The sequence below is a fragment of the Falco rusticolus genome, chromosome 13 (assembly GCF_015220075.1).
Source record: "Falco rusticolus isolate bFalRus1 chromosome 13, bFalRus1.pri, whole genome shotgun sequence".
NCBI classification, from domain to species: Eukaryota; Metazoa; Chordata; class Aves; order Falconiformes; family Falconidae; genus Falco; species Falco rusticolus.
The window spans coordinates 23,193,874-23,211,286 of NC_051199.1; the positions used below are offsets into that span (position 1 = coordinate 23,193,874).

The 17,413-nt window shown below is 38.2% G+C and overlaps 1 protein-coding gene across 6 annotated transcripts in view; it reads right to left on the minus strand.

Annotated features, from left to right (window-relative positions):
- Positions 1-17,413, minus strand: part of NAALADL2 (N-acetylated alpha-linked acidic dipeptidase like 2) — a 504,243-nt gene that overhangs the window by 281,013 nt on the left and 205,817 nt on the right. For all 6 annotated transcript variants that reach the window (XM_037406785.1, XM_037406787.1, XM_037406788.1 and 3 more), the window contains one exon: positions 10,801-11,302. In XM_037406785.1, coding sequence (XP_037262682.1) covers positions 10,801-11,294 — 494 coding nt within the window. In that variant the 5' untranslated portion in view covers positions 11,295-11,302. The remainder of the gene's footprint in view (positions 1-10,800; positions 11,303-17,413) is intronic.

Genomic DNA, 17,413 nt, shown 5'->3' on the forward strand with positions numbered 1-17,413 from the left:
ACTTTATTCATGACCGTATGGCCTTTTTCTAAGCTTGTCTATTTATTTAATAATGCATATCACAGAGCCATCACCTAGGTTGGCATTTATTAAAAATAAAAGCGTTTGATAACTATTACTAACAAATGGCCATGAAACAAGCAACTTCACAGAGCTACCACCTTTTGCTCGCAAATAGCACTCAACCAGCTATTTAAATAATTAAATGCTCTCAATCTGCACCGCATCAGCCTTGGCTCACATGGCCTTCAACAGGAAACAGATTCCAGAACCGCTGGGAACATGTTCCAGCCTCGGCCACAATCATAACTGTAAATATCTGAGCTCTCTGCTAAACCACAGCTGCCCTGCTGGAACAAAGAAAACAATTTCCATCAAAGGCATACTGACATTTTCATGGACAACTCCTCCATTTGTTAACTATCATTTCTTCTTCCTGCTGCCTCCCTTCTTCAGGTTTTGGAGAAGTCCTGGGCTTCTCCAGTCTACAGGCTCCAGTTCCCAACTTCAGCAGAAGCAAAATGCATTGTTGCCTAGAGCATAACATCAATATTGGATAGTTGAGCCAAAGTCACATACCTCAAAACTCTGGTCATTTGGTTAATTCTGTATTATATAGGAGGATTACTACACCAGCCTTCAGCCTTATCCTAACTTCCAAAGGAAAGAGATCCCAAATTATTTCCTTTCTCTAGACCCAGATCTCAGCAAAAACACTACCATTCATACAAACTCCCCTCTGAAGAGCTTTCTGAAATTTGCTGGAGAGAAGTCAATCTTTCATAGAGTCCTAACCCCCATGGCAAGCAACCTTTTCCCACCCAACCCACTTAACTTGCCTGCTGGCTGCTGAAGTTTGAGCACTCGTTAAAAAAAGGTAAAATGAACAAAACCCTCAAAAGTTATCTCCTCACTTCTGTTATCTTCTCCATTCTATTAAATAACCAACTTTCAAAAAAGATAAACAAAGAAATTAAGTTGTTTTTGAGGACCAGACATCGCTTTGGCAGGAAATGTCATGTCACACAAAACCCTCCCCAAACAGAAATAAAAATCCTGCAGTTTCCAAGAAACAAGATTTCCAAACTATTTTACTTGTGAGCCATTTGAACACTTGTTTTGATTGTGACATTTTGATTCACTTTTCAATTTGTATATTTTACTGGAAGAAAAACATAACGGATAGAGAAAATTCCATCTAACTTGAAAAAGACAGCCTTTTCACCCTTGAAAAAATATAAAATAAGCAGAGTATGAGTCAGTATTTTAACTTGGACAGGAACTAGTTCTTCAGGAAATCATTTGTATGTAAATTTGTGTCCATTACATGTGTTCAAGGGAAAGACCAGCTTATATGAAGGATGAGAATTCTCACGTGTTTAAAGATTACCTGTTATTGAGACTGAATAAAACTCGGACATACATACAGATCTCCTGGTTTATTTAACTTCTTGTCCATAAACAGTACCCTAGAAATTCAAAAAGGCCAACCAACTTGTTTAATTTTGAAAGTCTCACACTGTGCAAGTTTCAATACGACTGGCAAAAGCCCTAAGTGTTCAATGTATTTCATATTTGTTTCGGTGTGGCAGCTACTACACTTCAGAAACTCATCACCTTTCAAAGAGAATTGAACTGAGAATAGAAGCCCCTTAATGCAAGACTACAGTAGAAGACTATTATTAAAATTGATTATTATTCAGGCAATATCAATTTCATTATCCCTGATCGATTCCTAGCAATGCTCCTTAGTATCCTTCAGTTACAAATGCTGCCTGAACAGTAAGTTAATACTGCACAACAAATTGCAGTCCTGCTTCTCCCAGTAAATTCGGTAACAGTCTGACTTATTAGCAGGCTTCTAGTAAATAGCTGTCATAGGTGCTGACTGTAGGGAACTGGATGTCAAAGCACCACCAAAGAGGGCTGAGAAAACTCTTTCCCCTGGAGGCTTTGTTAATTTGATTTATGTGTACAGGCAGGAAACTAATTGCTAATTGTTGCGGTGCATACCATGGAATTGCAGCGCTCCACTCAAACACCATATCTCAAGAGTACCAATAGACCAGTTTTACACACTGCTGATGAGAGATGCATCCTAAACAGGAATTTCCCAGTGTTCGGTGCTTAAGAAATTTTACCAGCTAACTCTTAGCAATGCCCTGTGCCACCATCTCCTCTGAGAAAACAGCCATTCTCTGAGCATACTGTATCGCTGAGAAGTTGAGAGCCAATACAGTTAACTCAGCAGGAGCAAACTCCTGCAGTTGTTCAGGCAATTAGTAGATAGTCAGTATACCTAGTGCCACTAATTAAATTGTTAAGGGGTTTTGTTGTGGAAGGTTTGTTTCTTAGTACCTTTATAAGTATGTCCCTGGGACCACTAGCCAAAATTGCTGATTCTCCTTGTATTGACTTGTAAGGACTGGACAGTGAAGGACAACTTTGTCCAATTTCTGTGTCCTTTGGTATTTCCCATTGGAAGCAATTGGCCTAAAATGAAAGATGGTTATCATCTCAGCAGGCCATTTGTTTTTGGTTTTTGTTTTTTCCCTTCAGATGCTTTCTGTTAGAAGAAATATGGTTTGGGTACATCTATAAAACTGATGGATGGCAACGTAAATAAGTCTTTTGCCTTTAAATACTGCCTTTTAGCCAGCATTAGTGTCAGTATTGCTCAGAAATGCCTCGTCAAGTATTTCTTTTTCAGGTAAAGTATGGGGCCTCCCACTCACCAAAAGTTCTTTAGGAGGTATGGATTTTAAAAATACTTAGAAATTTTGCCATTTCTTCCAGTCTGTCATGCTGAAACAGAAAGAATCCCCTGAAAATGTGAGTTTTCCAAACAGCACCGAACATCAGCAAAGGAGAGAGCAAGACATCCTGGGGGCAGCCAGCAAACAGGAAGAATTAAGGCGTCATCAGTCCTCCCTCATCCCTCTGTTACCCCACGCAGACAGGAGTGAAGTATGCTAGACCCTTATAAAGCAAATTACCCTCTCAACCGTGCTGGCACAGCTCATTTCAACATTTATGAGGAAAAGTAGTACTTGTCACCAATCAAAATTGCTGTTCTGATTGGGACTAAATTGCCCCCCACTTTTCAGCAGTCAGGGTAAATAGGCAGATAGCTAACAGCCATGGAAATTGGTTGTCTCTCTAAATGCTAACCACACTTCAGTGATGAGTGTGAGGCAATTTCAGCACGGGAATCTTTAATTTTTAAGTAAGTTAGATTATGCAATCCAAAAATACATGATCAGAGCAAAATTCATTTACACTCTACAGTCTGTCAAAAGCTAGTGTTACTTTTTCTTAGCAAACACAAGGTGCTGTACCAGCACAGAGGTGTTGTGTAGGAAAGCACTCCAATGGGACAAGTTCAGGTGTCAGGTTGTGTTCCACCTAATGCAGAAAAAGACTGTCACCCTCAGTCCTTTGCGCCCCATGCAACCTCTCAGCAGTACTGAGCTGTCCCTCATATTCCCCACTCAAATTTCCACCCTGAGCCTGTGAATGTTGCACTGACGCAGAATCATCCAGAAAATGTACCACAAAAAAGGCAGATTTATGTAAAAACAACAAACTGAAAAAAAAAACCCCAAACAAACAAACCCACAAACCACCAACTAAAACCTAATCTTCAAAGATTCCGAGTTAGCTTATCTATACATTTCGTTTTGCTGTTCCACAAAATACACTTCCTGGAATGGTATGTTTGTAAGAAAACACTCAAAAGCCTTATTCTCAGTTTTCACACTGATGACATAGGAAGTCCACCCACGATATTACAGAGAAGACACAATTTCTCCTGCTTCTCTTCTACTGAAAGAAAATTTCAGAGGTCTGGCAATCTCTCTTTTATTTTACCTTGCAAACTAAACTACTTTTTTTGTCTTTACGAAGTTTCTCAACCAGTAAGTTTGCCCAGTTGTGATTTTCTTTCTATTTTCCCTAGCACAGAACTGTATGCTATTTTTGAGAAAGGAGCACTAAGACTAAAGCTATTTACGTGGGCTTTGACAGATAAGGAAATTTATCAAGGGACTCGTTATTTATTATGCCGATATGGAATAATACAGCTTATTGGATCTAATTCGTTACTATATCACACTGGTGTATTGCTTAGAAAAAATATTTTAAAGCAACACTGTGTACTTCATTTACAAAGGACACAGTTATAATACAAAAATCAGATGTCACTGTAAATTATTTCCCAAATCAAATATCTAAAGATCGATATATTTTTATGGTTACCATTAAAAAAATAATCAACTGAGAGGAGAAATCATTCTCAGATAACCACATTTTGAACTTAAAATGTGAAACATGTCCTTTCAATGTTAAGTAAACCATAAGCAGAGACATTTCTTCAAAAAGGAACAGGAATTTTATAAGCATGTACTGTAACTGACCCTAACAGAAACAAACTTACACCTCCTTGTCAAGCATTATATCAATATAATGCTTCCTTCTTTCACCTGCAGAAAAACAAATGAAACAGCTATGTTTGCCAAATAATAAAAAAAACCCAAACCAAACAAAAAGCTAAATTGAATGAAACTAAAGAAAACTATAAACCAGACATGTCTTTCTACTAGCACCTCTGAAATACGAATATAACAATTTTGGGGCGTTAAAAAACCCCAACAATCACACTGATGTAAGTGGGTACCTGAAGCCTACATTTATCAAGTTGCTTTTCCACAGATACCATCCAGGTCATACAGGGCATCTTTCTTCCACAAAAGACATCTCCCCATGTTGTCAGAACCATTCTTTGCTGGGGAGGTAGCAGGATGGTAAGTGGGAACTTTCATTTGTAGGATGTTTTTTGTGTCTCCTTTCAGAAGCAGCTTTGTACTTATAAATGCACATTCAGAATTATCGTGTGAATAAAGAGAATCCCAAGTGATTATGCAGTGAGCATGAATGAAATAAATCTAGAGAGTTCACTTAGCTCCCAGTTACCCAGGAACATGCCATCATCCATTTTTAAAGATGTAGTAGGCAGGACTTCAGACTCAGTCTAACAATATTTAATATTTTATTTTTTTTATAGCAATACAATAAATATCTGGGACTGGTTTACAGAAGGGAATAGATGAGTTCCCACCGAGATTTGCTTTTTGCAACGCATTTTTCAACCGTTGGCATGGGAAAAATCAGAATTTGTTTTTGTACAGGGGACACAGACAACCACTCAGATCACAAGTGAGCAGCAGTGTAGGCTGGTGCGCTGCTACCACCAGCCATGTAGATTGCAGCCAGCAGCTATTAATTAACACCAGCTGTTAACAGCAGGGACAAAACAATCTTTCCTAAGGGAAGCAGTCACCAGAGCCCTCCTTTCTCTCCTTATACCCTTTCTTTAGAAGGAGAGGCTCTACTCCTGTCGTGATTTCTTATTTCTGGGACAGCAAAGGTAATTTTGCCAAGCAGTGGCCTGTAAATGTAATTCAGTCCCACTCTCCAGAACTAAATTTTTCTGAGACCTTCTAGGCTCTCTTTGCTTGTCAGGTTGGTGTTGCACAGGCTTTACCTGACAAAACGGTTTGAAGCTTCAAGGTTTTAACAGTACTGATTATAACTGATCAGGGACAAGAAACACTTCAGTATGGTAGTTTCTTCACTTTCAGAATACACAAGTAAAACTCCTTTTCTCACTGCATAGGCACTTTTGTTGCCTTGGCCATGACCACATAGGAGAGTGCTGCTGTCTTCTCTCCCAAAGCCCTTTGAAGAATTAAGCTTAAGTTATGGATGGCACCAGGCACCAGTGACAAATCAATTCTTGCCAGAGATGGATCTGGGAGATTCTGGAGGTGGTATTACCAGCTGGAGGAAGGAACAGATATGCCTCCAAAGTACAGTTAGTTATATCTAGACGTATTACACAGGGATTTAAACATCCTTATTGCTCAAGGTAAGAAAAATGATAGTGAAAAAAGCATTTGAAAAACAAAAGTTCAAATGTAGATGCTGCTCTATAGAGTGGACAAAGAGCAAAGCAAAGACTCTTCCACCTGTGCCCCCCCCAGTCTTAATTACAGAAAAAATGTATCCAAGAGGACTGTGAATCTGATAGTAACCGAGACATATGATTTTTGAAAGGGATTACAGAGTAAAGCAGAATAAGACTGCAAGTATTTTGAAAATAATGTAGGAAAGAATTAACTAATCTGACAAATAAAAGTATAGCTAGGTTTTAACATCAACACAACTCCCCATTTTTTCTTTACTCTTTCTCAACCTGAATCTTTGTTTATCAGTTTCATTTACAGAAACCCCCAAAATTACACTGTCCTAAAAAATTAAAATAGCCACATTTTTTCCAAACAAATTAGGACTGTTTCATTTTTATCTGGTTTTCGAGTCACAAAATTGAAATCATTTCACAGAAAATTAAAATACCACCTCTCATATTTCCCTTGATGAAATGCTCAGCACTGTTACAACATGGAACACAATACATTTTCTTTAAGAAAAAGATGCCAAATTGGACAGCAGTAGTTAATATAATCTTAGAGGTCTTTCACAAGATTGTATTTCTGCTACTTGTTTTGCTTTCATTGCCTTGTCCCTTTAGAACATTCAACTTAAACCTTTTCTGAAAACATTCACCAAAGTTCAGTTTGCACAAAACTCAAATGTTTACCATTGTAAAATAGAAGCACTTAGCAACATATATGATGACAAAAACCTTGGCAGCTAGTGACAGTAACCTTGAAGTCACTGGCAACTCTCCCTCTAACCATGGTGTTGCAGATTTTTCCCCTTGTCTTCTTCTTGAAGGCTGGGCAACAAAAAAGATCACCCAAAGAGTCAGAGGGGACACTACACAGCACAAATGGCTGTTCAATTAAGGAAAGGAGGGGAAAACAAACAAGCAAACAAAATCAATCCACTTATTATAGACACAAATCTGCTGAATAATTCATTAATGTGGTAATGACCATTGGATAGTTAACCTGCACCTGGCAGATGCACAACAGGATAAAGATACACTTCTCTAGCACCCCCCTTTATACACACAACGAGAAGAAAAATTAAAAAACCCACCATCTGAACTTTCAAAACCACTTAAGCAATATTAGAAATCTGAATTCTATTTTAAGGCATAGCTTGAAAACGTCCGTGTTGATCAAAACCAGGGCTCATTTACCTTTGAGAATTTAACTGTGTTTAGCAGAAGTGTTGGGTGTTTCTGTATTTTTGAAAGTCTGCCTCTTATGATCTTAAGCACTTATTATAAACTTCAGAGACTTCTACATCTAAATGCATTCATCACTTTTGAAAACCAGACTTCTCCTATTCTGACTTTTCCTATTATATTTCAGAGTTGCAGACACACTCCTTGGGGAGCAAGACTGCGGACTCAAAGCACAGATGACTACTCTCCAGCCGTGCCCTCTTGACACGTTCTCTCTAAAAGGGCTTCGAGAGCTCAATCTTGCCATGGAGTCTCAACCTAGCTGTCCTCAGGAGACAGCCTACTTTCAGCCTATAAATTTTACCAGTTTTGTCCATTTGTGTTGCCCTGGTAAGTTCTGCTGGTTGGGGATATAATTTTAAACAGTGCCCCAGGTATTCTGTATCTCAACTTCTACCCAGTCTCTTTTGGAGATGAGATTTATGCCTTTTTCATATCCATCCTGAAGGCTTGTGGGAGCCTTCTAGGTTACAAAACCTAGCACTAAAACCTTTTCATATATCTTCCAAAAGAAAACTGAAGAGAAATTATATTCAAGGCACAGATATAACACTACTGGATTCCTATCAGCTCAGTATGCAGAATTATGTCTGTTTTTACCAGTTCTGACTCTGCCCACACTACAGAGCAGGTTCTTACGCTCATAAATATTTATCTGAGCAAATTTAGTATTCACACTCCTAAAATGATAGATTTACTAATTGAACCCTGTTAAAAATATTTGTCCTATTTTTGTCAGCACGTGAAAAGCAGCGTGCAGGGTACGGAGCACATCTGGGTTTTGTGGTGACTCCCCCTTTGGGGTACCTCTGACAATTACAGTTTTGAAACCTGTGAAGTGTCAGCAGTAAAGTGATTCCTGCGTTTTATCAGCAACATTGCAAGCGCTTCCCTGCCAGGGGCAGGACAAGGTGTTCAAAAAGGCTTATAGAGATAATCTTTACTTTGGTTGTATCATTACTTAGGCAACTTGGACAAGGCCAGTACTTACAGAGGTGCTAAATAGCACTGGATTTTTGCAGCAATGACGTTTTACAGGAAGCAAGGTACGAAGTCGAAGGAACATAAGCCAACACAGGGACCTTTCTTACCTAACGATTTCTAGTCTATCTGCTGCCAGAAATGCTTAAGTAGACAGTCAGTGCAGGACTGACAACAGCAGCACACAAGCTCTCACCAACAGCCTCCGATAGAGAAGCTGGACAGGAAAACCTGCATCCCCCATTTCAGCAACCTGTGCAGACAAACTCTTGTTATTCCACACGATTCTCCATTCCTAACCCAGATTGGTAGAGAGACTTCATTCAGTTTTCACAGAATCCAGTCCAAATCCCAACAAAATCAACACAAATCCCCTGGTGTACTTCTGCAACCTCTTTAGAAGCCCAGAGGGTCCCAATGCTCAAAGCTTTGTCTGCCTGCAGGAGATTTCATCCCAATAGGATGTTCCCACTCCAGACCTCCAAGCACATTAAGGTGATGTCTGCCTATGTGATATGATTGGCACTGCTGTATCTTTATTATAGATTCTTTTTGTCCAAAGTCCTTTAACAGGACTGTATAGCAAAATCCCTTACCATTATTGCGTCTGATCTAAGTAGTAAGCTAAAAAGATTAAATTAATGTCATTCCCAGTAACATTTAGAAATTGCAAGCTAAGCAGCTGCCACTTACTGCTAGTAACTCAAAGTATATTGAAAGAAGTCTTACAGGAACATGTATTGATTTTGTCAGGTTTGGGCTTTTTTTTTCCCAAGCAACATATGTTGCGTGTTCTATATTTGTGGGGCTACATCTACGCAGGTTTCATTGCAGTAGCTCTGACTCTTGCCAAACAGATGTTAAGGGAAAGCAACTTAACACAACATGAGATAAAAGCTGTCTCAGATCAAAAGGCTGGGTTAAGAAAAATGTTGTGGGCAATGCAGTATACTAAAAGCATTGATTATGAATTTTTATAGAGAATTGATACGTAACTGAACTAATGCTTGACTATATTTGTTGAAATCATGCTATTACATAGAAAAACATTTACCAAATGCTAAGAATTATCTTAATTAAAGGATAGCAACTACATACTTTTTTTAAGTTCCAAAGGATTCGTATAACTCTTTTTACCAAAAGTCCAGATTCTCACTAACATCCTAGCAGAGAGCTGAAATAGTTTGAAAATTGACAAAAAGTTATAAAAGGGATGTTTTTAAAGTAGCCTTAGAAATAATAAAAAGGCAAGCAAATCCCAGTCCCCAAACACAAAGTATTGGAGTATTATCCTGAAAATGACTGACTTCTCTGCAATTTTGTGTAATTTACGTAATACCCAACCAGTAGGGTTTAGCTTATTTCAATACTTTCTTCATGACTAAGCCTAATGACAAAATTCACTTCAATTTACTCTGTTAGAAGACAAAGAGGTTAATTTTTTACCATTCAGAATCAACATATTTCATCATCTGTTCACTTTCCCAATTATGAAAATTATTAATATGTACACAGTAGAGTCAGTTCAGCACATAAAACCTGATATGAAATCTTTCATATTTATTTTTTCCCTTGAATTTAGTAATAGTGTTGGCTCAAAACATGGTACTATCTGCCGAAGAATTTTAGGCTTGGTTTTGCAAATGTAATAAAAGACATTATGTTAGAAGACTACCATAGTTACTTTCACTGTATTTCTATCAACTCAAGAACACATCTTTGGATGTCCATGACAATGATCCTTTCTACCCTCAGGTATCCAAGTTCTGCTGCTTCTGAATTGCCACTGATCAAAAAATCTGCAACACGTTTCCTTTATCATGAAAAAGGATCTTGCAGTTCCAGAAGCCAGAAAAATAAGCTCATCTTCCCCCTCGTATAGAAATAACTTTTGAAAGTTGGCAGGAAAACCTAGTTTCATCCACATTCACTGCTACAGAAAAGTGATTATACTCTGATATGAACGTGTTATATAAACTTTCAAAGCAGTGAAAAGATTCAACATGGAAAAGAAAAATTAAATTTAAACCAGTCAGTAGATATTTCACAACATTTTCTATTCATAAAGCAGGTACTAAAGAAAAAAAAAAATCAGTCTTTCTGAGTTAAATTTTTCAATCCTAAACCCATACAGACTAAAAGTTTACTCCACCATATAGACTGAAAAACAAAAGCCAGGGTTCATTTACTTGCCATAGATTAGATGGGGATTTTTTAAAACACCAGATATTCCAAAACACTACGTGAAATCTTACTTTTCAACAATGGTATTTGATGATCAACTGGATCTAGGACAGCTGGTCTATCATCTGTATTTCTGTTCACTTTGAATGATCTCTGGTTTTCAGTTCATGTAAAGCTACTATGAATACACTTAGCAACAGAACATTATTAAAACAAAAACTATGACAACTAACACAAATCCACATTGTTAAAAAATATTCTAGTTTCATATATGTTTATGAAAGCTTCCAAAGCATCACAAGAAAACTGAATATAAGGACAAACTCAAGGTTTGTAAATAAGATTCCACATAAAATAAGTAACAAGAAATCTTAATGTTGGCAGCTGATTGTCTTTAGACAAAAACATGTCAAGGTACATACCTGTAAATCTGTTTAATATTTTCAGCTTTGATCTCCTTGAGAATTTCATGGTAGACATGAGGGTTATTTCTTTCTTGAGATGTTAGGGGAGAAGGGCATTTCTTGAGTGCATAATATCCCATCACAATTCCAAAAATAAATAAAATCAAAGCAGTGCAAAATACTTTCAGTATCTGAAAAAAACTGCAGCGGTTGCTCTTTGGTGCCTGTCTCGTATAGTGTGAGACATAGTCTGGGTCTTCCTGAAGCCGCTGGAATCTTCCCTTTGGAGAAGACGAAGGCTGGATAGGCTCAAGATCCAGGTCAGGGCTCTGTGAGTTTCCCAAGTGATGCTGGACTGCACCATCCAGTCGGAAATGGTCAAAGCCAGGCTCCTCCAGCTCTTTTTCCATGTCCCATTCCAATTCCAGTGCTGTAGCTTGGAGCTCATCATTGTCAAGGTACGGTGAGTGCCCCTGTGCTCTCTGGTCTGCATTCACTTTCTGATAGGCCATATTTTTATCTATTAAAACAAAATTTGAAACCCTAAATGTTTGTTTCCTTATGTATACATAGAACAAATCATTTATTCTTCATAAACCTAGGACAATTAAACATGTAGAATAAAAGGAAAAACTGGGTTCTCAGTATTTCATTCTCCCTGTTTCCATCATCCTGTCTTCTTTTGTATGATCAGCAATCCCATGAACATTGTCATGGGATACAGAAATACAGAATGAAGATATTTAAGATATACGATATTATACTATATTGTATGAATATGAATAAAGAGAATTTACAAGTGCCAGTGCCAAAACACAGAAGCTACCCTATTATCAATCCCCAAGATAATACTAAAAAAAACCTCCAAAACAATTATTTATTACCTGAAAGTAATTTTAAAGCTTAACAACATATCAATTTCATTTCACACACCATACAAAATAATGCTGTTAAAATAAAGACAAAAAAGCAGAAATAATGTAACTTGCCTGATTTGATTCTCAAGGCATGGAAATGGTAAGTAAAAAAAGAATTTTCAGGGTGACACTGTACTTACACATCAATAAAAGGATTCCATTTAGATGGAGCATTCTATTATTTATAGGTATTTTAAATGCATAGTTCCTGAATGACTGATGAATTTACTTAGAAATTGTCCCAGCTGTTTTGCTCCACTTATTTTTCCCATTTTAACGAATCAAAAGTACTGCCAGGTAAGTACTTATATCAAAATCATTCCTTTAATAGCAAGGCATATCCGTGGCACTTCTAGATATTTCTGTGGAAGTACAAGCCCTCTAAAGGGAACTCTGACCTCCAGTAAAAAGTCAATTTTCAACAAATCATATTTAAAAGACTGCAACAATAGGGTGCTGTTTTCGCCCATACTTTTGACAATAGCTGTTCCGCCACTTAAGCATCTGTAATTTAGGGCTTTTCAAACATTGGACTCACTTATCAATTAGAAAAAATGAAGATAAAGATATTAAACCTCTCACTGTGATGAACATTGGACTGACACCTACAACAGTACATTATCCCTCCATTTTTATATTTTAAGGCATTTTCTTTCTCTAAGACTTACCTCCAGATAACATTACTGAGGCCACATAATAGATGAACCTACTCAAATGGCAAAGTAGAATTTAGCTTTTTGAAGCTCTCTGAGGAGAGCAAACTGTTAGAAAGCACTGATATAATGAAACAGCCTATTGTCAACTGAAAGAGTACCTTGTTCTATACAATACCAATTTACAGATTCTATTTCCTCGTACAGCCACATAAATACCCCTCACCTATAACTGTCAGGCAGTCAAGGAACAGTCAAGAGAGCCCATATTTGAAATACACATTTCAAGTGTAGCTATTGTATACACTTTGCAAATAAATTCTCAACTGGCAGTCCAAACTCTTCTACAGGCAATGGAAGCAAAAGAGTTTACAGTGAGCTGAACTAAGGCATCTTAAATTAGCGTGAAAATCTTGTTATTGTTATTTAAATAAATAATGCAACATTAGTCTTTAAATTCCAGTTGAGCCAACAAGTGGCTTATGCCTGCAAAGCCGTTCTGGCTTTTCCCCACAGTTGTGCATCACCTCGAGATTTCTCAAGGGAGCATGCTGTCTCATCCAGGTTGTTAAGGAAGATATTTAATAAGCTCAGCCACAGAATTGATCCCTGGTGCATTAAGCTTCTTACCAAGCACCAAATGGGCATCAAATGATTTATTAATATTCCTTGGAAAACTGAGCTAACCAATTTTCAAACTATTTGTCTACCCTTTCACTTCATCTCCTGTTTTGTTGATGGAGGTATTAATTTGCAAACCATCAATGACAGAGGTCACTACTAGATAATAACAACTGCCCAACAACATAATCTTTCCAATTGCATTTCGTACTGCTTTTTATTAGAAATTAAAGGGAAGTGTTTTGTCCTTCAAAAGCAAAACAAATTATTACTGCATTCCATAAATATATATTTTTGACTCCAGAATTACTACAGTCCTGTAACAAACAGCTTTATCCAAATAAATAAACCCTTAACAGATTACCACAGTATTACCCATAGAATGGGAATTACTGCAGTTTTTCAGACACAGTTGCATGGCAAATATTAATCTTTGTGAGCTTATAAATGTTGACCATTGCATATCCGTGGTAGTTACGTTTTCTCTGTATTTATGACATTTTAAATATGTATGTTACTGCTCAATGGAGCATATTAATAAAGGTTATTTAAATCTACATATAAGCACATAATAAAAATCCTATGAAATTTCTTTAAATGGTTGTTAATGCAGATGAGTAGCAACCACATTCCACAGCTTAGTATCTCAGCAATTCAATTCTCATAAAAAACATCAAAATCAGTTACCTCACTCCAGGAAAAAAAAAAACCAACAACAACAAAAAAAAACACCCAAAAAGCAAGCAAACAACTAAATGAACTAAAATAAAAATCAATATTCAATTTGTTTTTATACTTGAGACCAGACTTTGGAGTATGGAATCATCTTAGCAACACATGTCCTTTAGATAAAGAATGCAAAGAATGCAAGAACCACCCCATTTAACACCTTTGCTTTTTCTACTAATAACGCTAAGTTCATTATTTGAGTGTAAGGACACAGCACAACTTGCGATGAAGTACCTGAGATTAGGGCCCCCAAGCATATTTAACCATGCAACAGAGATTTTAGAAAGGAGTCTCCTGGTTCTCAATGCACAAGTCATTTGTGCCATGCATCCTATGTTACTGGTTCTGGTTAGTATTTGGCTGGTTGAAGGAAGTAGGCATGACTTAAAAGTTATGTATTAAATATAATTTTAGGTAGGAATTAGCAGGATAAAGAAAACACTACATAGAGAATAACAAAGAAATAGACAATAGAAATATGGATAAACTATGGAGTCAAGAAAAAACACTATGATACTCTAGTTCAGCCTCCTCTATAACACAGACAGTAAAACGAACATATTTTGAAAGACACTTTTGAAAACTTCAGGAGATAGAAAATCCATCCCATCTGCCAGCAAGCTGTTTCACCATTTAATTGCTGTTAAATACATGTTTTATTATAAAGATAAAAGAGCAACTGCAAAATGCCAGAAGTCTGAATGTGCACTGAGCGAGCTTTAAAGCCATTCTATAGGGACAGCAAAGGGGATCATAAACTCTGGAATACAGGACAGAGACAAGCTGATGACCAATAAAGTTGATGTGTGTTTTGTACTTCCACTTCTTTGTGGCAAGGATGTTTATAGAGAGGTATCAAATCAATGGTAAATATCCTTTCAATTAACTGTACACAAGAAATCAAGAGAGTCAGCTTTATCAGATCATTATTGCTTTAATGAGCCCACTCAAAAATACCTACTTGTTCTTTGATCTGAAAAATAACGCATTTATGTCTGATAGTTACATTTTGCTATGAAACAACCAGAAACTTTTTGCATGACAGCTTTCCTGCTTGAATCCCTTATCAATGAAGTCTTTGAAAACTATGTAAGGACTACACAAAAAGTGTTTCATCTGTATCACTGCCACTCCCTTAATACCGATACAACAGAAAGCTCAGTTTATCCAAACACTCTACGAAACCAGCAAGACAACAGCAGTATGAATATATTACAGTTAATTCTTTGTGACTGGTACAGTAGTTGTTAAATCCAGTTCATAAACAGCTGAGACAATTAGCAGGCTCATTCACAGTAGGAGGAATGGCAAGTGTTAACGTGCTGCCCATAGCAAATGCCTTCTCGAGCCATTTAGCGTTCATTACTGAAAAGACAAGTTTTACCCTGAAACACTATTAAAGGCTTTCTGGCCTCTTTGTGTAGTCATAAAACAGGAAATCCTGGGTTGTCAGCTAATCTCGTTTGTAAAGATTCTTTCATTTTTATTTTCTTCTCTGTATCTTCTATACAGAGTGCTTTTGCTTTAAGTCTTCATAATCTTTTTGTGTCAAGGGAAACCCCCAAAGCAGACAAAATATGTCACCCACTGTAAGAGCAAATACCCGTACTTATTGCGGAAATCAACACCCACCGTACATACAAGTCTTCAAACTGTCTAAGACAACAACTTAGTACTTTGTTAAATAAGATTATGCCAAGTTTCAGGCCTAGACAAATTTCTTCAGAGTTATAAATCCCTGAAAAAGTTGTTTGCAGAAGAGATTACGATGCCCTTGTCAACAGCAACATTACACTACATTGTAACTTGAAAAATAATGTGCTATTTCCATCATCGCTTCCATATTTTTCTGCAGTAATGGTTTCTCCCTTCCCTCATGGTTGGGATATGGGCTTGGCAACCAGTTCAGTTACAGCAGGACAATTAAGTTATCACTCCACCCAGCCACCGTATAAAAACAAATGACAAAACTTAACCAGTTGTTCATGTTTCACCAGCTGACTCAAGTCCAACACAATCTGAAAGAACGTGCAGTGCTGTAGCAGAAGACAGAACAGAGAGATCAGACTTGAGAAAGGAGGTATTTAGATCACAGCTGAGTCCAAGCTGTCTCTTCGTATAAAGCTAGGGAGTACTTTTTGGCATACCTGAGTGATGTACAGTATTTAACTTCTTCAAAAACTCTCATCAATTTTATTATACCATGAATAGCCGTGTCAACCAGGATACTATCAATATCAACACAAAGGATGAAGAACAGGGTCTATAATGCAACTTGACTGGTAAGACTCACACACAATGATGCCCAGTTGGAGGCAAGAGTTACCTCGCCCGTCAAAGCAGTGATCAAATGCATCAGCTGCTTGAGCTATAATGTCCTGGGCTATCCAGGTGTGCATAGGTATATACCTATGTATTTGCCTTCTGCCTTTTCAGAACCTTTGAAGTCGTGGGGCTCAGAGAAACAATTAGTAGGAAGCTCCTTCTCACCCAGCAGACAACTATCACGTAAGGATCAGGCAGATTCAACTGGTTTCTAATATCCTGGGCATGTATTAGTAACAGATCTTTTCCATCCTCAGACATGTTTAGTTTGGAAGTATGTTTGCCTGGAACATTTTTACTGAACTTACACTGCTAGCAGCATCCCTGATATATGCATAGCCTGCCTAGGAGTAGTTTCATTAAAACTGCAGTGTGATCAGGTCAGTATAAATGGCTCTGTTATGGAACCTGCGCGTTTCTTGTGGTACGTGCTGTGCTGCTGCCTTTGCTTTGCCTCCATTTTCAGAACAGCTTTTCCCTCCAGTGTGGGTGGGTAACAGCTGATTTCTAGCTGCTCACTCTTTACCATTCCCATTCACAAACATCAGAACAACAGTCTCAAATAAGGAGGAAGAAACCTCCTTCACGCACATGCTGGTTCCCGAGACCACAAAGTAATCATTCATCTTTCCTTTGGCCTCAAGACTTAGATCCTGCCATTCTCCTCAGGAAGGGTGTTGGACAGGAGTGCAGTGCTTTTAAAAGCAAAAAGGTAGATGGAGAAACAGGACTCCCAGCACTAGGAGGAATGTGCCATATATGTGCATTTACACACTGTTCTTAAACTAGGTTAAAAGGGGAAGAAACAATGCCCTACATCTTTGTTCATCTGCACTAGGCTACAGCCCCACCACCTAACCTCCCCTGCCCCAATTTACCCTCCCCTCCCCACCACTTATCTTCCCACACGTCTGCCTGAGCTCCTGTCCATCCCCATCTCCAGCACATTGGGCCCTGCTTCTCCAGAGCAACTGCGTCCCTCCCCACCCCTGCCCCAAAGCCTGTCGCTCTTCCCTTCCCTGCTGCTGGAGCTGCCACCCAGCTCCAGCATCCTTGGCTTCCCTGGGGAACCGCAGCAGCGGATGGGGTGGGGAAAGCCCACCTGACACCAAGGGTCCCTATGGAAAAAAGCGCGGGAGCTTTCATCCCTGCTTTAGATTTCACAGGCTTAGAGACATTACACAACTACAAGAAACAAAAAGCATTAAGAAGGGATGCAGCTTCAAAAAGTAAGAATGTCTTTCTGGCAAAAGAGGACATTTTAGCCATGTGTTTCAGACAGTCCTTGCCATAGTTTGGTGGAAGCTGCAGCCACCACTGGATCCAGGGTGAAGCCACCTGCTGAACCGCTCTACCCCCTCCCACCCAGTGCGATTTGGGATGGTT